The sequence below is a fragment of the Anguilla rostrata genome, chromosome 2 (genome assembly GCF_018555375.3).
Source record: "Anguilla rostrata isolate EN2019 chromosome 2, ASM1855537v3, whole genome shotgun sequence".
Lineage (NCBI taxonomy): Eukaryota > Metazoa > Chordata > Actinopteri > Anguilliformes > Anguillidae > Anguilla > Anguilla rostrata.
Window position 1 is genome coordinate 29,446,242 of NC_057934.1, and position 24,475 is coordinate 29,470,716.

The 24,475-nt window shown below is 41.3% G+C and overlaps 1 protein-coding gene across 1 annotated transcript; it reads right to left on the reverse strand.

The window, feature by feature from the left end:
* Positions 1-511: 511 nt before the first annotated feature.
* Positions 512-6,113, reverse strand: LOC135247710 (craniofacial development protein 2-like). Its single transcript, XM_064321480.1, is given in 3 exon segments — positions 512-5,725; positions 5,728-5,919; positions 5,922-6,113. Coding segments are annotated over 3 exon segments (1,032 nt in total). The 5' UTR covers positions 6,016-6,113; the 3' UTR covers positions 512-4,979.
* Between the last annotated feature and the right edge of the window lie 18,362 nt (positions 6,114-24,475).

Here is a 24,475-nt window from a genome sequence, read left to right on the forward strand (position 1 = left end):
GATATCAATACTTTTAATGGCAGGCCTGGACTGGTCTTGTATGTGTGAGTAACTTGGCATTTGTACGTTGAAAACGTGTTTTTTATGAGATATCACTATACCATGTGCAAATAAAACTCCAAACTGTCTATATAAACAAATACAGTAATAAAATCCTATTGAAAAATTGACATATTAGATGGCCATTTCTCCTCAAAATTTGAAGGTCTCAAAATTTGACATTTAATTATGACAGAAGGGGTCCTGAAGTAGTACTGACCTGATTTGGGTGAAATATTCCCGAAGCGTTTTTAAATAATCCCACCCTAAATATGTAATCCAGTACAGGCTGAGTGGGAAAAAAAGAAACATTTTGGATTGGAATATCTCCGGAAATTTATCATTTATAATTTTTTTTTTTTAATTGTATGTTTTAATTGTATGTATGTACCATTTATTGTAAAGCATATTGTAAAGCGCTATATAAAATACATTTATTATTATTATTATTATTATTATTATTATTATCCAATGCAACGCAATTGAGAAAAGTGAAAATTTGGATTAGAATATCTCCTGAAATTTTAAAGTTCTCGAAGTTTTGACACTTGTTCATAACAGATGGTGGTCTACACCCTACCCCATTTCTGTGAAATTTTACTGTAGCAATTTTGAAAAATTCCACTTAAAACCTTCTGTGTAATCCAATGGAAGCCAATTGAGAAAAGTGAAATTTTGAATTGGAATATCTTCTGATAATTAAAAGGTCTCAAACTTCTGACACTTGTTCCTGGCAGGAGGGGTCCTGGTCTACATCCTACCCCATTTCTGTGGAATTTTACAGTAACGTTTGTGAGTAGTCCCACTTCAAACCTTCTATGCAATTCAATACAAGCTATTATAAAAAAGTAACATTTTGGTTTGGAATATATTTCCAAAATTAAAAGTTCTCAAACTTTTGACACTTGTTTATGACAGAAGGGGTCCTGATCTACAGTTGAGGGCAGAAGTTTACATACACCTAGGCTAAAAATATTCAAACTCAGTTTTTCACAACTGCACATTTCATAATACCATACATTTCTTTTAGCAAGTCAATTAGGGCCTCTACTTTGAACAGGTCTCTTTCAACAGTCTGGAAGATTCCAGAAATTGATGTAATGACTTTTTAAAGGCTTCTGATTGGCCAGTTGCCATAATTATGAGTTAATTGGGAGCTAATTACACCTGTGGCTGTATTTAAGGGCCTACCTTTAGAGCCACTGCCCTTTTGCCCTTGATACCATGGCCTGAAAGGCTGTTGAGCAAGGAAGAAGCCCCTACTCCAAGACCGGCATAAAAAAGCCAGAATTAAGTTTGCAGGTGATCACCAGGACGAAGACCTAGCCATTTGGAGGAGTGTTCTCTGGTCAGATGAAACCAAAATTTACCTGTTTGGCCATAATGATCAGCGCTATGTATGGAGGAAGAAGGGTGAGGCTTTTAATCCGAAGAACAACATCCCAACTGTGAAGCATGAGGGTGGCAGCATCATATTGTGGAGGTGTTTTCCGGGACTAGTGAACTTCAGAAAATAGATGGCATCATGAGGAAGGAGGATTATCTAGAAATACTGAACCAACACCTCAAGACATCAGCTAGAAAGTTAAAACGTGGTCGCAGCTGGGTCTTCCAGCAGGACAGTTATCCTAAGCACACCTCCAAAGTTGTAACAAAATGGCTTAAAGACAACAAAGTGAAAGTATTGGAGTGGCCATCACAAAGCCCTGACCTGAATCCCATAGGAAATTTGTGGACTGAACTGAAAAAGCATGTCCAAGCAAAGAGGCCCACAAACCTGACTGAGTTACATCTGTTCTGTCAAGAGGAATGGGCAAAAATTCCGGCAAAGTATTGTGAGAAGCTTGTGGAAGGCTACCCCAAGCGTTTGGTTCAAGTTCAGCAATTAAAAGGCAATGCCACCAAATACTAACAAAGTGTATGTAAACTTTTGACCCACTGAAAATCTGATATAGTACATACAAGCGGAAATACATCTGTCTCTAAGCTATTATTTTGAGATGACCTCTTATAGAAATAAATTAGATATTCTAATTGAAATGTGTGGAGTTGTGAGAAATTGAGTTTGAATGTCTTAGCTTAGGTGTATGTAAACTTTTGGCCTCAACTGTATATGCTGGGCATTAGGTATCATATGTTATTATTTTATAACATGATTTCAATAAGGCACCACTTTTATCACCAACAATTTAGACTTCTTTAGGCTATCAACAGCCCAGTAGTACCCTAGGCTGAATTAGCTTTTTTTTCTTCTAACATTACCCAGCTTTTTTCTCTGCTATGACTAGTGCACGTCTCACTTGTTGGATCATTTTATGTAGAGCACACAGCAATGTTGACAAAATTCAAAGCGAAAATAATAGGGCCATGTTTCACAAATCTATCCAAATGAAAACAGCAGCATGCACATTTTAACCTTTTTGAAAATAATATCGACAACCTTGTGTCCTTTTAACAAAATTAACTCAAAAGGCAATTTAGAAGTAAAAGAAGTAGGCTACTAAACTGATAGGCATATTGGTAGAGTTGTGGGTTATGAATACGAGAAATCAGCTAAAGCACAAGTGAGTGTATGGAGGAATGCTGTGCCATTTCAGAAATCAAATAGTCAGAAATCCAAAATTCCAGCATTGAATAAATTTCATAATTTTAGCGCAGTTGGCTCGGTGCCACTGCTGGACATACTGTACAGATGGGTGACAAATCAAAGGAAAAACCAACATAAAGCATCTTATTAAGTTTTTGGGCCACCATGAGCTGCCAGAACAGCTTCAATGTGCCTTGGCATACATTACATTACAGGCATTTAGCAGATGCTTTTATCCAGAGCGACTTACAAAACTTTTACATGGCATTTATTTAAACGGCTGGATATATACAAAGGTTCTGCAAGTTAAGTACCTTGCTCAAGGGTACAACGGCAGTGTCCTAACCAGGAATCAAACCTGGCAAGAGAGCCAAGATGTTGGGGTAATGCCGGCAGCCCTCTGATATCATTGGGTACATCTTTCGGTCCTCCTCTGTTGGATGGTGTAATGTAATTGTTCGCTCACCCTGGCACAGGTGACCTGCCAGGCCGATCTATCGAGTGTCAGAGGTTCCAGATGGGTGGAGTTTATGTTGCAGTGCTTCAGGAGGTCTTTCGTGTAGTCCTTGTAGCGCCTCTTTTGTCCGCCAGCGGCCCGTTTTGCGGTGTAAAGGGCTTGGTGGGGTAGGCGGTGGTCAGGCATGCAGATGGTATGCCCTATCCAGCGAAGATGTTTTTTTGCCACTGCTGCTTCCATGCAGATGGAGTTGGTCATGGAAAGAATCTCTGTATGGGGGATTCGATCTTCCCCAGACAGGCCGAGGATCTTTTGAAGGCATTGGATGTGGAAGGCCTCCAAGTTTGTGATGTGCCGTCTGTATGGGGTCCACGTTTCTGCCCCATAGAGCAGAGTGGAGGCACATACCGCATTGTATGTGGCAACCTTGGTGCTGATCTTCAGGTTTTTGTTCTCAAAAACCCTTCTGCTGAGGCGCCCAAAGGCTGACAAAGCTTTGTTGATGCGGCTGTTTATCTCAGTGTCAAGGGAGCAGTTTGAGGAGAGTGTGGAGCCAAGATAGGTGAACTGGCCCACTACTTTAAGTGGAACACCATTGATTTGTAAGCTGGGGGTGAAGGAGGTTGAATAGTGAATTGTACCATGACTTCAGTTTTTTGAATGTTGACCTGGAGACCAAAGGACTGGTATAGGCCAGAAATTGTGTTTAGGGCATGCTGCATGGACTCTGGGCTATGTGCCAAGACAGCGCAGTCATCTGCATACTAAAGCTCAAAGATTTGGCAGGTCTTTGTCTTTGTATGAGCCTGGAGCCGTCGGATGTTAAATAGACTTCCGTCAAGGCGGTACTCCAGGTGAACTCCATCTCTGTGTCCCAGGGCATGATGGAAGAGGTGGGTGATGGCTGAGAGGAGGAGACTGAACAAGACCAGTGCCAAGACACAGCCTTGCTTCACCCCAACGTCGACCTTGAAGGACTCTGACTGGAGTCCTCCCGTGAGGACTCTGGCTTGCATCCCATCATGCAGTTGCTGCAGGATGGAGAGAAACTTGGGTGGTACCCCAAGTTTGGAGAGCTGTTTCCAGAGAATCTCAGGGTTTATGGTATCAAAGGCTTTGCTAAGATCGATGAAGGCTATGTACAGATCTTTGCGCTGCTCTCTGCTCTTCTCAAGTAGCTGCCGTAAGACAAAGATCATGTCGGTAGTGGATCTAGACTTCTAGAAACCACATTGTGTTTCTGGAAGAGCACTTTCCGAAATATGTTCCACCAGGCTGTTGAGCATGATTTTTGCCAGCACTTTCCCTGCAGTGGGGAGGAGAGATATTCCCTGGCTTTCCCACAAACTGCTCTGTCCCCCTTCTGTTTATAAATGACCACAATGTTGGCATCCTTCCAGTCCTGTCGGACTTCCAGATGTTTGTAATCAGGAGGTGTAGGCGGCGTGTGAGGAGGTAGCCCCCCATGTTTGAAGACCTCTGCCAGGATGCCATCAGGTCCTGCACTTTTGTTGTTCTTCAAGCCCCTAATGGCTTGTCAGGTTTCAAAGAACTGTGGCAGAGTGTCGAGATGCAGGATTAGTGGGAGATCTGGAAGTTTTTTGAAGATATGAAGATCAACAGGGTTAGTGTGGTTGAGGAGGGTCTCAAAGTGATCCGCCCAGCGACCAAGGATCTCATGACGGTCCTTGAGAAGAGTGTCCCCATGTGCTGATCGGACAGGGGCATTAGTTTGCTTTCTGGGGCCATATAGGGCTTTGATGGCATCATAGAAGCCCTGGGTGTTGGTGCAGTCTGCAAAGTTTTTGACTTCTTGTGCCTTCTGAAACCACCAGGTGTCTTCCATGATCCGGAGAGCATGCTGGGTCGCAGCTCTTGCCTCAGCAAAAGTGGCTTTCAGGGTGGAGGATCCAGGGTTGGACAGGAGAGCTTGGTGGGCTTCATGTTTTGTTTGTAGGATGACTGTATTTCGGCAGAGTTGTTATCAAACCAGTCCTGGTGACGTTTTCTTGCTTCCAAGGTTGCACTGTGGATAGCTGTGTGCAGAGCTGACCAATCAGTGGATTTCTCCGGAACTTGATGAAGGTTTCTTGCAAAGGGCCATCGGAGGTTGCCTGTGGTGGTGGGGTTGTTCAGTGCTGTGCAGTTGAGTTTTCTGTTTGGGGCTCTCTTTGGGCGACGGGGTTGAATATCTATGAGGAGTTTGGATCTGACCATAAGATGATCAGTCCAACATTCAGCCCTGCGCATAACTTGGGTGGTAAGAACATCCTGTCTGTCCTTTTGACGGATAATGATGTAATTCAGAAGGTGCCAGTGTTTAGAGCAGGGGTGTTGCCAGGTGGTTTTGAGCCTGTTCTTCATCTGGAACGTGGCATTGGTAATGACCAGGCGATGTTCCGCACAGAGGGAGAGGAGCCGGAGCCCATTGCTGTTCAATTTTCCCACTCCATGCTGGCTAAGTACTTTACTCCATACGAGATGCTCTGTGCCCACTCTAGCATTGAAGTCTCCCATGAGTATCAGTTTATCTGTAGCCGGGGTTTTCTGGATGATGGAGTCAAGACCTTTGTAAAAGTCGTCTTTGATGCTATTCTCTACTTCCAGGGTTGGTGCGTAAGCACTGATGAGGGTGGCAAAGCGTCCTTTGTAAGGGGAATGCGCCATGTCATCAGCCTTTTGTTGATGCGGGTGGGGGATTCTGGAATGCGCTGCAGCAGATGGGTCTTCACAGCGAAGCCCACTCCGTGGAGGCGGCGTGTGCCTTCAGGGATCCCTTTCCAGAAGAAGGTGTACCCCGCACCAACTTCTGTCAGGGAGTCCTCTCCATGTAGCTGGTCTCGCTGAGTGCTGCGATGTCAATATTATACTTCGCAAGCTCAAGGGCCACAAGTGCTGTTCTATAGCGGGGCCTGTCAAGTGTTTCAGCCATATCCAAGAGTGTGCGGACATTCCATGAAGCGATGTGCAAGTAAATATTTTTTCTGATTCTTCGACCGCAGAGAGGGATGCTCCGATAGTTGCGGCTTACCGTCCAGAGTTGGGGGAGCAGATCATTTTTGGACCACCTTTTCTAGGTCCTTCCCCACCAGGGGTGAGCAATGTGGGGCTGCTTAGACGCAATGGAAGCTGCTGAGGTGACGCGCTGCTCCGTCCCACAATCTCAATGACCATCACTCCATTGCCGCCTGTGTGCATGGTTTGGCTAGGCATTTCCAGCCACATCCTTGGCCTGCACCTGCCACCATTCCATATTACCACAGGGCTTTGGGGGGGGGGGTGGAGCCAAGGGGCTTGCGCAAGGAAAGGATTAGGGTGAGGGTGTGCAGTCCTCACTCCCATCATCTTCACTCCACCAGACATACTTCCAGTGGCATGAGGAAACTCATGACAACCTTCATCTGGCTGGAGCTGCAGGGAACTGCTGGTGGTCCGGTCTGCTGGACTCCACCTCTGCCTATCCCCAACTGCAGATTTGAGCTCAGGGTTTACTCCCCTAGCCATCGTACCTTCCAATGGTTAACCCACGTGGCAGTGGGGCAGTGGTTGGTGGAACACCTCTAGGGACCACTGCAGCTCCGAGATCCCCTACTGATTCAGCCTGGGGTCGCGAAACCCCAGTTACCATGGGCTGCCACAAGGAGGAGTAGTAGGAGTCTTGGTGAGGGAGAGGCTATTTACTGACCACAGAAGACTTACACACTGCTTCCTGGGGTGGCCAGTGGCAGAAGCTGAAGGAGGGAGATTGCAGGCATCCCTACATGCAATGGCTCACATAGCAGACTGCACTAGACACATCACAACACCCTGCTGGCAGTACAGCCGGCCAACCCATTATACACACTGCCACTCGTTATAGATTCTACAATCTATAGAAGGCATAGATTCTACTAATCTCTGGAACTCTATTGGAGGGATGGAACACCATTCTTCCAAAAGATATTCCCTCAGTTTGTGTTTTGAGGATGGCGGTGAAGAGTACTGTCTAACCCGTCGGTCCAAAATCTCCCATAGGTGTTCAATTTGGTTGAGATCTAGTGACTGTGAAGGCCATGGCGTATGATTCATACCATTTTCATACTCATCAAACCATTCAGTGAAATAAAAAGAAAAGAAAAAAACTAAACTGTAAACTGGCTACATGTGAATTTAAAATATAAACCCACTAGTCTGACTTTGACAACTTTGGGCCTAAACTGGCTCATGTTTTAGTTAATAAAATTCAAAAGTGACTTAATTAGGCTAAAAATCCAGTCAGAATTAGTGGCTTAATAGCCTACTAGTTCAGTAATTTAGTATCATTTTCTGGAGCTTACGTGAGTAGCTATACTTGATATACTAAAAGTTCTAAAGAAGTTCAAGAATAATTCATCCGTAGTTAGTATATTAGTAAAGTTAAATGAGCACCAGCCATGTTCTTGGGTTAATGAAACTGTCTGCACAGGCGAACATGTTATTACTGAGAAATCATTGAAAATGTATGGAAATAGGACAACCTTATTCCTGAACTCCCCTCAATGCCAGAAGAACATCAGACAACCCAAAATACATCCCAGTTTAAGTAAGCTTCATGTATTCATGCCTCTTTGTATATGAAGTTCCCAATATGCCATTGTCCACTTCTAAATCTTTTGGAACTGCTCAGGTGTCTGAACCATTTGTACTGGTCGGTATCACAGGTGCCAACTTTTAAAAATGACTGGGGGTGTTCGTTTTAAAGAAAATGTACTGCCTTTATTTTATCAATCACAACAAATCAAAACGACAGCGTTTATTTTTTGTTGCAATTCTTGCACAAAATGTCCACATTTAAAGAAAAATTGTATGTTCCGTATTCCGATGTCTTATTAAAAACATGTGTTCTCCCTTTTTTGCGTGATGGAGGTCCAATGTTAGTAGAGAGGACAATCGAAAAATGTAATTCCGGAAATTAACATAAGTATTGTCATTAAAATATCAGTTTAGCCTTAAATTAACATATTGTGAACAGCGATTGCACATAAAGAATATTAATGTGATATATTGGCTGTTTTTGTGGATTTCACTGGATATTCGATTGTTTACATTTATGGGGTTCTGATCAGTGACATCATAATAGCCCTAACTGGTTGATTTTACGCGCTCATTTATGACAGTTGGTTCTCTCAGAATTCTGACTGATAGCCAGGTCAATATTTTCACTGGACACTTGATACATCCCGCCTTATAACTTCAAAGTCCCAGGTCATTTGTGAATGGTTTAAATGGATTTTGAAAATAGACACTTCCTGCTACAATCATGATAACGGCAATGAGTGTACTGTGAAGTTTAGGTAGCAAACAACAAGGTTGAATCCTTCTGACGTAATTTACATAGCAACTATACGCTCAGATCGCTTAGTTTTACTCACTGTGGCCAAGCGGAATCGATAACGTTTCAGAAAATATATAACTTTAAAAGATTTAATTCAATATTCTACTGGGACTTTTGCCGTTTATTGAGGGTGTGACAGAAAATTTTGGTGCCGCTGACTATAATTGAATGTTTTTCACATTCACCGTTTGATTGAGCAAGTACTGTTCAAAGTACATTTTTATGGGTTAGTGCTGTCCGATTGTGCTAGCTACTTCACATTAACCTTGTACTGCGATCAATAAGGCTAACAGCACAGTACCACTTAATTCTTGTCACTTCACCACTGTAATTAACTAAAAAAACCCGACACTACCTTTTCTGTGAGAAATGTATTGTCGAGCTCACGTGCATACACTGCTGGCGACATTCTAAAGCTCCGTGTTGCCCTCCCTAATGTTAGCTTCTGTTCCGGCTTGTTCTGTAGGTATCGGCTGCGGCTGACTTGCGTTGGCAAGTCGATCCTCCATGCGGTGTTCATCGTCGGTAGTTAGGTTAGCAGGAGGTTGAACAGGTGGTAGTTTTGGTATTCTTTTATCCATATATCCATATAGCAAATTTATCCATTTTTGTTGTTCCTTTTTAAAATGACATAAACCTTTATTGCCAGTGCAGCAAGACTACCTGGTGTTATTAGCTAATTAGGCGCCAAGTCATTTTTTGTTACCTTTGCCGTCATCACGTGATTTACAGTCATGACAGCTGAGCGGACTAACCAAGAGTTAGGACAAGATACAGAAGATAACAGACCAAGAGCACCCACTCGCGTGGGCATTCCAGGAAGCACATATTTTGGCAACAGCGCTATACATTTTATTTTAATATATATATTTTAATGGTAGCTCACTTTTAAATGTTGAACTCTGAAATATTGGGGTGCTCCAGCCCTACAGCACCCACAGAGCTGGCGCCTATGGTCGGTATGGATCTTGCGGGGAAACTGACAGGAACCCCAAGAGGCAATATGTACATATGATTGACTGAATTACAAAGTGGGCCTAAGCATATCCATTAAAGTCTAAGCAAGCGTAGGATATAGCATAATGCATTGTGGATTTTGTCTATAGGATTGGGGCTCTTAAAAGAATTCTCACTGTCTGAGGAGGGGAATTTGGGAATAAGGTGCTTTCCTATTATCCTACTACTTGAGTAGCCAGTTTTACACTGAATGGAACTTTGACAAGATGGACCCATTATAGGGCTCTACAGTGCTCCTATTTTAGCGTGTGCCAACAGGAAAAATAATTTTACATTACTACGGTTGCGGGTCAGGCACTCTTCATGGTAAGAAGAAATTTTAGGATAGCGCTTCCGATATTGCTTGTGTCGAAAGTGCTGCGACGGAAACAACGATAGATTTACCCAAGAGCCACATCTGCTTGATAGCATCTCTACCATGGCAATATACAGTACATTCATTATTCACATTAATAAAATTATTATGTGTCATCTACCTTGTATATGAATTACATGCCTCCTTAAGCCTCTATATTTTCTAGCCTTTCTGGCAATATGGCCTGTCACATTCAGTCTTCAAACATTGTACAGCAGTATAACAAATTACATTAACAGTGTTCCTACAATCATCCTCTGACAATGTATTTTGGAGGGTGTTCAATCAAAAAGTACATTAGAGTAACTTTGGAAAACAGTTTGTTCATCATTGTCAGTTACAATGTCAGTTGCAACTCTTAAGGCCCCTTCACACTGAGCGTGATGTTTAAGGTATAGCACTGCATAGTGGGAGGAGTTATTTTAGATATACCTTGTTCTGGAAGTAAAAATTGCATTCATTTTCTGCAAAGGCATTGTTAGGTCACTGACAGTTGGAGCATGAAACTCTCTTGCTTGAATCATCGGTACAAAAAGATGAAAGACTGTTACAAAATATCTTGATCTTCCAGCCACAAACCACTCAACATCTTAAGATCTCTGCTGGTACACCCTAAAGCCAGGACCCCGCCCCAAGGGAGGAAGACTGGAGTGTGACATCACATGTGACACCACTGGGAAACACTACATCGCTGAAACAACAAGGACCCTGGATCACAGGCTCAACGAATATCTGGAAACAGACACCCACGGTCTGTGAACTCCAGACCAAAACTGCTCACAGCATCGACTGGGAAGGATATGGCGTTTATATAGTGCCAAAACCCGCGCACATAAAAACCAGGTTGCGCATGAGCGGAAAAGCATCCTCGTGAGAGAGCATTTGTGCTCTGCAAGCGCACAGAACAGTATCCGCGAACGGAAAAGCATTCTCGCGAGCACAAATGCAGTCCCGCGAGCACGGGGCTGTAACGAGCGCTCGCTCGACCCTCCTACGCGCACGCAACTGCTCAGAGCGCTCGCTCGATCCTCCCTATGCTTCCGACGCACGCTTATATCGTCACGACTCAACTGGAACATGCTTGCGCCCTTCTACTTCTAGTGTCAAATTACTGGATTTGTTACTAATAAGTTATATTGTTTATTTCACATCATAATTGTACGGTCGTGATGACAACAGGATTTCCTTTCAGGAAAATTAAATTAATTTAATTCCCAAATTAAAAAGGTCTCAAACTGTTGATACTTGTTCATGATAGAAGGGGTCCTGTTCTACATCCTAGCCCAATTGCGTGTATTTTCAAATAATCCCACTACAGACTTTGTGTGCATGTCAATACAGCCATATTGAATGAAGTGATCTTTTGGAGTGGGTTTATTTGAAAACAGCACAGAAATAGTTTCACAGTTAGGGGCAGACATACAGCAGGACATCATCGGTGGTAATCAAATGCCAACATTTTGAGGCATTAAAATCTTCAGAAGAAATTGCAATCCAAAAGATTTTTTCAATATGGCTGTATTGACATGCACACAAATGTGGGGAGAAATTCCAATCCAAAACTTTACTCTTTTATATTAGCCTGCATTAGATTACATTTAATGTTTGAAGTGGGATTATTAAAAAATGCTACAGTAAAATTTCACAGAAATGGGGTAGTATGTAGGCCAGGAACCCATCTGCCAAGAACATGCGTCAGAATTTTGTGAATTTTTACATTTGGAGAGAAATTATTGTCCAAACATTCATATTTTTCAATTGGCGTCTATTGGATTACATTGAAAGTTTTAAGTGGGATTATTAAAAAATGCTACAGTAAGATTTCACAGAAATGGGGTAGGTTGTAGACCAGGACCCCTTCTGCTAGGAACAAGTGTCAGAATTTTGTGAACTTTTACATTTGGGGAGAAATTCTTATCTAAATTTTCATGTTTTTCAATTGGCGTCTATTGGATTGCATGGAAAGTTTGAAGTGGGGTTATTAAAAATTGCTACAGTAAAATTTTACATAAATGGGGTAGGTTGTAGACCAGGACACCTTCTGCTAGGAACAAGTGTCAGAATTTTGTGAACTTTTATATTTGGAGAGAAATTCTTATTCAAACTTTCATATTTTTCAGTTAGCCTCTATTGCAGTGGTGTCAAACTCGCGCCATGGAGGGCCGTGTGTATGCAGGTTTTCATTCCAGCCTCAGATCTTGATTATATAATTAGTTAAATTATTTGCTGAATTAGGGATGCAGGTTTGTGCACAATGGTGACCCGACGTCTATGGTGACCCGCATTGTCTAAATAAAAATTTTCTTATATTCTGTGCTTCAATGCAGTTAAACGCATATGGCTGAATGAGTAATTGGACTCAATTAAGGCAGCATTAATTGGTTGGAATGAAAACCTGCATACACACGGCCCTCCATGGCACGAGTTTGACACCACTGCTCTATTGGATTACATGGAAAGTTTGAAGTTGGTGTCATGGTTCTGTGTTTTCCTGTCTGTGTTTCCCTTGTTGGGCAGCCAGATGGCGGCACTTCTGTTTTGTGTCCTGCTCCCCCGTTTAATTGTATGATTGTTTTCAATTGTCTAATCATTGTTTTCTGGCTGTCTCGTTTTCCCTTCCCTCTCTGTGGCCTGATTGTTCATTGTGCCCTCCTGTGTCTCGTCTGTGTCGTGGCCTATTTAAGTTTCCCGTCTCCTGAACTCAGGGCTGGATCCTTGTTGGTTTGTCGGTGTTTGTTGGTCGTTTGGTTGCGCGTCTTTGATCATGTTCCTGCCCAGTGTGTACCTGCCATGTTCGGTTTCCACGTGCTTTTGGATTTGGGATTTTCTTTGTTCAGTGTTCTGAAGTTTCCTTTGTTCTGAAGAGTTGCCCTGCGAGGCTTTTTGTTCCCTTTTTGTCCTGTGTTAGTAAAGTCTTTTGTGCTTACCCTTTTGGAGTTGAGTTTTTCCCCTCCGCATTTGGGTCCTAACCCTCCACTGCACCCTGACAGTTGGATTATTAAAAATTTCTACAGTAAAATTTCATAGAAATGGGTTATGATTTAGACCAGGACCCATTCTGCCAGGAACAAGTGTCAGAATTGTCAACTTTTATATTTGGAGAGAAATTCTTGTCCAAACGTTCATATTTTTCAATTGCCGTCTGTTGGATTACATGGAAAGTTTAAGGTGGGATTATTAAAAAATGCAATAGTAAAAGGAGCCCTTCTGTCATAATTAAATGTCAAATTTTCAGACTTAGATGGCCATTTCTTATCAAAATTTAATATGTCAGTAGGATTTTATTCATATTTGTTTATATAGACAGCTTGGAGTTTTATTTGAATATGGTGCAGTGATTTTTTTTGTCCACAACATTTCAGATGTGCATTATTTCCTGTTCTCTCAAACACACCTGATGCAATGGTGAGACTATTAGATTTTGAGGAGAAAACAAAATGCGTGACACTGATCTGTCCACAGTACAGCCTTAAAAGACATGAGAAGTGAATGTAACATAATTAAAAATAGTTTTTTTTTATTTTTAATTCTCATTACCACCTTTGTTCAATTTCTCTCTTGATCCATCTCTCTTTTAGAAGCAAATTATAACCTCTGCAAATACGTAAGGAAGACCGCGAATCCGTCCAATCATATAACGCAACCGATTTAAGGTGGACCGGAAAGTTCGAATCGGGCGCCAACTTCAGCGGCGTTAGCAACGGTCCAAATAGAACTACCAACCAGAGTTTTGCTTGACAAAGGTAAAATAATATCCCAATATCAGGTGATAATATCAGGCTCCAATCATGGTATTAATCTATCCAATAACCATATATTGCTTTCACAATGCTTTGTTTGTTTGGTTTGTTTGTATGCGGGTCTTGTATTACACTGTGATGCCTTTTCCAATTATGCTTATGTTTCCAGACAAATCAGAAAAGCTGCAGAAGAAGCCAAAAAAAAAAAAAAAAACCTCTTGGCCCTACTACAAGAAAGAAAAATGAGAAAAAACAGTTTCCAATCTGCCAAACCCCGAGCAAAAAATTCAGAGAGCATACCCGGTCAGATACGTTCTCAGGAGTGGACGATGATGATGATGGTGGGGTTGTTCCGCAAAAACTTTGAGGAGGCAAAACAGAAACAATGCCTCTACCACAAAAAATTCAATAACATGTCTCTGCAACTGCAGGAAACCAAAAAAAGTTAGGGAGTTCTGAATAGCCTTAAACCAGATTTATGCTTTTCTGTCAATGTGTTCTGACATGAGAATTGATCTTTAGCCCAATGCTTGATTTAACCTGTTTGTCATAGCACCATAGCAAAACTAGATGGTTATGTAGTATATCATGACAATTAAAAGGTTTCCACTGAAAAAAATTCTAGCCTCTGAAAGGGATTATTGAGCCATGTAAATCATTATTTTCCCAAAGAAATTGTGTTTATACTCTTCAGTTCATTGTGTGATGTGATATTTTGTGCATTGTATGCCAAAATAGCATGGTACGAGGGTGCTACTTGTTTAGGTTACATAAGTACCAAATACAATCCAGATTTGGTCATACAATGATTTTTGAATATTGACAAACTGTGTGCAGGTGCACTACTACCTATCTCCACTATAAGTAGCTAGATAACTTCACCTAATATATTTCACTAAATATTTTTTATTGTTTCTTATAATGTCAGTTAGTCATGACATATTTCCTTCTGTTATAGGTTGGAGGAGTAGGAGAAGATTAGAGGAGCAGTTCAGGCTGAAAATAAATCACTATGTGCTCTAAACATAGAGTTGCAGCAAAATCTGCTGAAGAAGTTGAACTCCACATCAACAGTGAAGTGCAGTGGTGAAGATTTTTTTCCCTCATTTTCCCTGACCTGACGGGGACTGATAATCAAGAATTATTTAAGCACATAAAATTTAGCTTCTTACTGCCACCACTTCCTTTAATTGTGTAATTTAGTGGCATATTATCTGTGTTCTAATCCAGTCCTTGCCCTCTAACAGTTTCACAACTAATGATCAATGTTCTGTTTTGCACAAGCTTTGCCCCATAATATGATTTCATAGGCATGACTACTTTCCTATGCAGTGCAGTTGTTATGACCCCATGGGTCTAGGGGTGCATGGGGTATGTAACTGGATGTTAAGAATGCCAGGAGATGTTAATGCTGTATAAATGGTAACAACAATAAATCAAATGCAGACAAAAGCAGCAACTCAGTGCATGGGTGTTTTACTGTGGGAACAAAACAAAAGGTGCAACAAACTACTACAGGACATACAACAACCCAGACACACACTACCAGGGTCAAAGGACGCTGGATGTTGCCAAAAGAACAGAAAAGCTAGCTAAACCAGAGAGTAATTTAATCTAGTGTATCAAGTACACAAACAAAAGGCCTATCTACTCTAACTAGCAGACTGAAAAAACAATTGGTTGGCAATCACCCCTAAGGACTAGTGGATCTATACACAACATAGCCTACGGGCATATGTACAGGAGCCCCCAGTCTTACCTGTCCCAAGCCTTGGAAGTGTACACAAAACAAGACAAGTTCAAATGAGTGATTAACATAGAGTCAAATACTAACACAACACAGAGCAAAAAGTCAGACACTCATCATGGCAAACAGTCAAGGTTTATATAGCAGAGGTGGCGAGTTCTGATTGGTTGATCCAGAATTGACACGGAGGATGGGGATTGGTGAAGGTGGGACTTGGTGGATGGTGATTGACAGGCGGCGCAGCCAACGAAGATGATGGCTGGTGAAGGCAGGGAAGTCCACACAAAAGAAAACACATGGCACGTAACAGCAGTGCACTGAAATGTATATGAACTTGCTCAGCCAAGCGGTACAAGCCTTTTCTTTACTATAAGGATTTGCTTTGTGTGAGGGGTTCAGCAACTCCACTCGGCTCAAAGGTGATATTGCCTCAATTTTCAGTATGAGACTGCCCCTTCTTGTGATGGCCCATAGCAGCAGCTAATGCTCACCCAGTCTGTTACATCTGTTTTGGAGCTGTTGGCTGAAACTACATGGCATCCATCCATCCATCCATCCATTTTCTTCTGCTTATCCGGGCCCGGGTCGTGGTGGCAGCAGGCTAAACAAGGTAGTCCAGACGTCCCTGGTTCGGGCATCTGATCAGGATACCTCTTAGGTGCCTTCCCTTGGAGGTTTTCTGGGCACATCCAACTGGTAGGAGACCTCGGGGTAGACCCAGAACACACTGGAGGGATTATATATCTCATCTGGCCTGGGAATGCCTCGGGATCCCCCAGGAGGTGCTGGAAAACATTTCTGGGGAGAGGGATGTCTGGACTACATGGCATTCCTGTTAACTGGAAATAATGCTGGGACTACTTCCGGGGTGAATGTATAATGTTCCATATTTGGAAACTTTCCCTTCTGTAATGAAACAATTGTCAACTGTTCAGAAATATACATTTGAACCAGGAAATAAAGACAAAACATTAAAATTCAAGGAATAGCAGCTATGCATATAGCAAATTCAAATTTCAGCACACTGCTGGATAGGAGATTGGGGAAGCCTATAAGTCTTGTTGGAGTGCTTCAGCTGTGATCTTAGAACAAGGTTTACGATGCATAATCTTTGTTGTCATGTTTTCCATCATCATATTTGTGAAATATTTGTTCTCTTTCTAACTGTCAAAGATCCTGTATCACCAAGCCCAAACTTTACAAAGTAAGTGCAAAAAATTTATTACTCACAGATTCTTGAAAATAACTATCTAGGCCTGTATTTACCAAACGGGTATAAGTGAAATTGTGAAAGTATAGGCCCTGGTGCAAGTGAGTGAATTTAGGCAAGGTGTAGCTGTTGAGTATGTTTACATTATGCTCTATATAGTTGCAGAGTCTGGCAATGAGAATGCGGTGGAACCATCTGTATCTCCAAAAGGAGACAAGGTACAATATGTGTCCTGTTTACAATATATGTATACATTGCCACTACAAGCATAGCTACAAAACCTAAACAACTAAACATATAGTATATAGAACTAAACAAGACATCTGCATCTATGTGCATTGGTTAATATAAGAACCCCAACTACACTTGAAGTGTCTCTGACTTTTGTATTCATATGTACATTCTAATACCTTGACTATTTTTGTTTTGAATTTTTGTCAGATTCACTTGGGAGAAGAAGTTCGAGTTTGCAAAAAGGCCTGGTCCAGGATCAAAAAGAACACTCGAGATTCCTTGTTTGTGAAGGAGTAGGCTGTGGCAATCTGGGGCACTAAAACACTGGGGGAAAAGAGCCTTACAGGGAAGGAATGCCCCACCACAAAAACCACCAGGCAGCCTTTAACCCCGCAGAAACTCCAAACATTGAAAGGTATGGCATTCTTGGTAGCAGTAGCCACGTGGTATTTGTGGGATGCCAAGGACTGGGTTATTTGATATGGAGTATTAAAATGTTCTTTGTTCTGGTGTGACAGAAGCATCACTGTTTATCTGTACATTTCTTTTCAGTCTGCTTCAAGGAGTGGCTTCTCAACAAACATTTGGAGGAGACAGAGTTGCAGGCCAGATGGGGAAATGCTGGACGGTACATAACTGAAAAAATAATGGACATTATCAACAAAAAAAAAAGCCACTTAAAGAGTGAGAATGTGAACCCATGGTTACTTGAAGGTTACTTGAACCTAAATGCATGTTTTGAGGTTAAATGCAGATGTTAGGGTAAGTTGATGTTGATGTGTCAATCGTTTATTGGAATTTGCTTGTTGCTCTTTGTTAAATAATCATTGTACTGTGTTATTTGTTATGCTTATTTATTAAATGAACACACTGTTATGAAAACCTTACATTGTCTTTATTTTGGTAGTTACTAGCATACATGACACAAAGAAGCATTGTAATATTTTCATGTGCTCTGGCTTTTATCATCATACTAACATTCGATGTGGTTGTCCAGCATACTAGCATCCCACCCTGGTGAACAGGCTACCATCCTCAACATCTAGTACTGTTGACCAGCATAACATCACAGTTTCCCATGCTGGTCACCAGCATCCCATCACCGGCATCCCATGCTGGTCACCGGCATACCAGCACCAAAACACAACATATACTGGTCTTGCTGGTATAACCAGCATGTGTTATGCTGGTGCTGGGCTGCTGGTGACCAGCATGGGATGCTGGTGCTGTGGGATGCTGGCAATCGCCAGACCTGCCTCACCAAGTCAGCATGTAAATCTTTATCTCTTACTCATAGGTTAGCTAACGTTACGTTAGCTAGTTAACAACCTGAATGAAAATGAAGGTTAAGGTTAGTCAGGTTAGCTAACTTTAGCTGCTTCTAACCTTTTTTTAAAACTACATGTCAATACATCAACATATGTGTGTGTTTAAAAAAAAAAATTAATTAAAGGTTCACTTAGCTTGGTGTTTATTATGTTCATCCCCCACAAATCAGGATGTATTTTAGCTAATGTTAGTGTCTAGTGTTTAAATGCACCCTTGTGATGTCATGTCAGGCAGCTGAGGAGACTCAGGCAGGCTAGTGAGGAGCCAGAGGAGAGAGAGACAGGGCTACAGGTGAAATTTCATTAAATGTAGCCTTGCCTCTCTTTTTGCACATGTTAGTAGAGGTGAGATTTCATTAAATGCACCCTTGTCTCTCTTTTTGCACATGTTAGTAGAGGTAACTGAAAGACCTACCTTTTCATGGTGGACTGTCATTGCAGTGTCCACTCCAGGTTATTTGTGTATTACTAAGCTTTAAATTTTAAGTATCTTAGTGTTTATTATGTTCATTACTCACAAAAATAAAGTTATATTGTAGTGGGGTTAATGCACCCTTTTGATATAATCATGTTAGGCAGCTGAGGAGGCTAGACCTAGAGAGGAGCCAGAAGAGAGAGAGACAGGGCTACAGGTGATATTTTTCTTTTTATGTTGGTAGAGGTAACTGTAAGACCTTCCTCTTCGTTGTATAGTGTCATTGCAGTGTCCACCCCAGGTTATTTATGTATTTCTAGGAGGTTATTACGTTTGGTTATATTTTATCATGTGTTGTAGGAAATCGAGCCAGATGTCAGGGATGTCAGGGACAGCTTCAGTGATGCAGGGACTGAGTCTGAAGATATACTTCGTCAAGTAAAACCTCATCACCCAGATCCCAAATTCATACCTGTGCAAAAATTGTCCAACAAAGTGTTACATTTTCAAGAAAGGTGGTTTAAAGACACATGGCTCCACTATTGTCCAAAATCAAAATGTGTTTTGTGCTTCTATTCCAGAGCTAGTTGACAGACAATCGGCACTATTGCAAATTCAAAGTGTTTGGCTTCACGCTATGACACTCGGCCATAGTTGTCCTAGCGATTACATCAATCCACAAGCACAGAATGAGATTCTGAAATTACTTGGCAATACAGTTGTGCGAAACATTGCTGCTACTATAAGGTCTCTACCAGTGCTTCAGTTTAGTGTAATAATTGATGGCACACAGGACGTCTCCGGAAAAGAGCAGGAATCCATCTGTTTAAGATACCATGATTTGGTGCCGCTTTCATTGGGATGTTGCGACCCTCTGCTGTTCCTTCGCTGGTGTTTCCCCTGTAGTTGCGGTGGAGTTCCAGTTTAGGCAGCAGAGGGTGTAATTAGGAATTATTGGTGACACCTGGGCTGTTGCCTTTAAAAGCTGAGAGGATCTGGTCGTTTGGTCTCCTTCCTCCTCTACTACAGACGACTCAATATGGTTTTTCTGCTAAAGACAACATCCTTTACTGACTCCACACTCAACCATCACCACCCACACTACTGACAATACATCACACACTCTACACACCTCATGTATTTTTGTAAGTATTTTGGGTTCTTTTGTTAATAAATATTATTTATTGCAACTACTTTGTGTGTCTCCCACTTATGTTATGGCTTCCCCTAGCAGTCATAACAGGCATGTATGGTACATCATCAACTACAGGAGGAAGCATTTGTCAACTTGCTTCAGATGTGCTCACAAGATTAAACTTGGCGATATCTGGTTTGAGAGGACAGACATATGATGGGGCAGCCAACATGGCAGGGAAGAATTTAGGGGCACAGGCATTTCTGAAGAAACATCAGCCCTTAGCTCAGTGCCTCCATTGTGGTGCACACTGTATTGATCTAGTTACTCAGGCAGCCTCCATGAGCTGGGAAATCTGTTCAACCAATCAGGAAAATTCAAGACAGTTTTCGAGAGCGTAGCAAAGTGCTTAAGCCTTTATGCCCAACAAGGTGGACAGTAAGGCACAAGGCCCTTATTTCAGCCATTGATCAGTATGAATCTGTGCCGGCTAGTCTAGAAGAGATGGCCTCAGGTTCAACAGACACAGCAGTAAAGCAAATGGTCTTTTGGAAAGATTTAACAAGGGTAAAACTGTGCTAGGCCTTCTCCTTGCATCAGAGGTAATGGGAGAACTGGAATGTCTCAATATGTCTCTGCAACAGAGGACACAAACAGTTGTGGGAATGCAGGCAGCTGTCAAATGTGTAAGAAGTACACTCCAGCATAAAAGAGATGATGATGCCTTCCAAAATGTTTTAAAAGGCAGCAGGGATGACCTCCTTGAATATCGAGGCAATTCAGATGCCCCATCTCAGAAAACCGCCCAAGAGCTTCTGTGGTGGAGCAGTTATGCATGTGCCAGAATCAGCAATTGAGTACTACAGAATGGAGTACTTTAAGATGTTGGACACTGTACATTTGCAGCTGAGGGATCGGTTTGACCAAGAAAGCCTTGAGGTGCTTCAGAAGCTTGAGCGAGTGAGTTCTCCTTACAGGTGAAATTGACAAGACAGTAGACTAATACCCATCCCTCCCTACCCCCCTGTAAATGACTGTAAGCTTAGGGTTGTAACTAGGCAGCTGTTCCGTAGGTGACTTAGGTGCATTAACTGTCTTAACTACTGCTTGTATTTTTTCCATAGACTGCGTTGTTGCCGTTCTCGTTGTTTAGTGTTAATCAGTTTAACCTTCAGGGTCCAAGTTGAACTATGCGGTTGTTCCCTGCACTTGGACCGGTACTTCTCTCTAGGGGTTTCGTCATACTTGTTCCTGGTTATGGTTATACACTTTGTTGTACGTCGCTCTGGATAAGAGCGTCTGCCAAATGCCTGTAATGTAATGTAATGTAACTGAACAGGGATGCCCTTAAAGTTGAGTTGCCTATGTTTCTCTCAATACATATACAACTCCAGTGCAGAGGCTGCTGACCTTCTAAGACGAATGCCAGTAGAAGTTTGAGGTTTGTTTTGTCACGTTGAAGCTCTTGTCAGGTTGCTATTAGTCGTCCCTGTTTCCTCTGCTGTAGCTGAGAAAAGCTTCAGCGCACTGAGAAGGCTTAAGACGTGGCTTCAATGGCACAAAGTCGACTGAGTAATGCAGCTGTATGCCAGGTCCATAAAGAAAAACCTGATCTTTTAGATCGTAAAGTTATCTGTCAGGAATTCATTGAATCTAGTGACAAACACAAAAAGGTGTTTAGATCTTTTGATTAAAACATACTGATGTAAATTTGTATCATTCACTTCAGTCTTATGGATGAAGTTAAGTCCCATTCAGGCTACTACTACGTCCTAAGTATGTCAGTGTGATTCTCTGCCGAGGTTGAGACAAAGGTGCAAGGTACCATCTTTGTTTACCTGATCACATCCCCGATCATCGTAAAAAAAAAAAAAAAATTGTTATTTTACTTCTCAGAAGTCACAGATTGCAGGAAATGCGTTCTAAAAAGCAAAATTTTTAGTTGACTCTCAGTTGTGTTTCCCCCCCATGTTAAAATAAAACCTATGCCCTTGATTAGTTAAATGAAATTTAACAGGAATAAACTCAAACTGCTTCGGTATCGACATAAATTTTATCACCACAGAATTAAATTTAGATTTTACATATATAACAACTCCTCCTCCCTTTTCGGGTCTGTCTGATCTAAAGATATTATAACCGTCTATAAATGGACTGCATTTATATAGCGCTTTTATCCAAAGCGCTTTACAATTGATGCCTCTCGTTCGCCAGAGCAGTGAGGTGTTAAGCCGGGCACCCACCGCACGCGTATCGACCGCGAGCGCACTACGCGCGTAACTGAAGCGTAGTTGAAGTACTGTTATTACAACGGCAGCGGGCGACATCGTCTCCACCAGATGCAAACGCGTCGCGAACCGGCTGCGTCACGATGGCCTGTTTATACACAGAAATATGCTCTAAAATGCTAGGTATACATGCTCTGATTTATATTTCATCCTTATATTACTGGGGGTGTGTCCCTAGTTCCCTCTTGCAGTAGTGGAGAACAAGATAAAACCAGATAAACACCAGATATTTTATAAGCGGCTAAAAAATACACGCCTTTTCGTTTTTCTATTGTCCTGGCAGGAAAAAAAAAAATTAAAACTGGAACCTGGGAAAAAGGCAAACTTAGTTTCGCTATCTTATTTTGCGGAGGGGGCGGGGTAAATTGTAAAATACACCACAGAAAGACGTAGCCTATTGAATGACTTTTCCGATGTCTTCGTTCGCTGTGCTTTCAAAAAGGGCTTATAAAATCAGATAATCCACAGTGCTTTAAAAAATCAGATTTAGTGGTCTTGCCGATGAAAATGCACCTATTTCATAAATGAAGTTGTAAGCAAGCCTTTATTGCACTTGTACTGCAAAGCTTCCGGTGTTCATGACGTTGTGGTGTTCATATCCCTTCAAGTTTAAACTGTTACACTATCTTTTTGACGATTAACTGATTTTACTAAATATGATCATATAAATGTTTTGACGTGAATAACAAGACGACACGGGAATTCCCAATGGTTGATTATGGATTATTATTATTATTATTATCATTACATATTCTTCATAAAGTTGGCACGCTTGTTAACCAAGCAAATAAATTAATGCAGTTTGAGATTGATTATGATGTAGGCTACGTTGCGATTTAAGCTTATGGTAATTCTTTAAAGCGTTTACTTTCTCACGTATTTACATGTGTTAAATATTACCATATTAACAGACTGAAAAAGGTCTCTCACCAAGTATTCACTTACCTATAATCAACAGTCGTGAACAAACGTGAAATACACGATGTAATCCCACTGCAGACTGCGAGAGCTACTAGGAATATAGAGCTTTAAGCAAGCCTTTGCGCGACACAAACGGAACCAGTGGAGACACACTACGCGCCGCGCTGCTTCGCCGTGCTGCTTACACGCCGCTTACGCTACGCGTGTGGTGGGTGCCCGGCTATTCAGACAGGACTATTGCATCAGGATCAGCAGTATGGACCCAGACATTTATAAGATCCAGTTTAGGAATGAGACTTCTCACATTCATGTGCAAAAGACCAATACCATTTCTTAACTTAAAATCAGCAGGTGTGGTAAAACCAAGATCGGTGGCAGGTCCAGGGTTAGGCTTAATATTCCCAGAAATGAAAAGTAAAAGAACAATTATAAGCCTCGATCATGAAACCCTAGCACCAGGCATATCATTATTAGAGACATCAGGACTGGGAATGGACTCGGGCCATACAACAAAAGATTGTAAAATCACAAAATTTTGGAGGTCCAACAGAAAGAGGCAGTCATGCATACAATGTTCAAGACTCATAATTCTGTTAGCCTCCGAAATGCAATGTAGTTTGGTCATTTACATTTAGCCTAGATTATTAGCACCATATCCTAGCCAGAAAGAGCCACCAGAAAGGAGGTGAACCCGAAGGAGGCCAAGTCCAATGACCAAACTACATTGCAGCGCCATGATTGAGCACATTCAAGCTACATACAGTGGGCTCCAGAATTATTGGCACCCTTGATAAATATGCACAAAAAATGCTTAAAAAAATACTCAACTAAAAAATAATACAGTTATTGACATAAGCTTTATTTTCTAACATGTGTAAACTAGTGTGCTTGATTAATGATTCATTGGAATCAACCAAAGTCTTAAATTTTTTAATTAAAAAAAATATTTCCTCAAAAAACAGGTTCCACAATTACTGGCACCCCTGGTTTAATACTTTGTGAAAACACCCCTGGCAAAGATGACAGCCATGAGTCTTTTCCTATAGTTTAGAAGGTTAGAGAACACATTTGGAGGGATTTTTGACCATTGCTCCATGTAGAACTTTTCAGAATCATTGATATCTTTGGGTTTGCGCTTATGGACACCCCCGCTTAAGTGGTATGTTTAACCGTGTATGTCTTTTTTTGTACCCATTACCAGACTTGTGGCAGTAAATTACCATCAATCTCTTCTGAATTGACAGTTATTTGGCTTTTCCCATGCTGATGGATGACAAAGGGATTTTGTATGCTTGTTACCTCATTTTTATTCTCTAGTGAAACTGGAAGTGATAGAATGACACAATATAGTTCCTTTAGACTGATGACACATTAGAGATGAACTAAATTAAGTAAAATTGTATTGCCAATTTCATTTTGTTTGATTTTACTTACAATAATTGTTAGGGGTGCCAATAATTATGGCACCTATGGTTTTCAGAAAAAATTAGATTAAAAATTAGATTAAAAATATTGAAGCATGAGAGTAAATGTATTGAAATAAAAGTATATAGTTTTCCCATATGTTTGAACATAACATATAGATTATTATCTGTGTCATTTATTATATGCAGCCTTTTTTCTTCATTTTTATTAAGGGTGTCAATAAT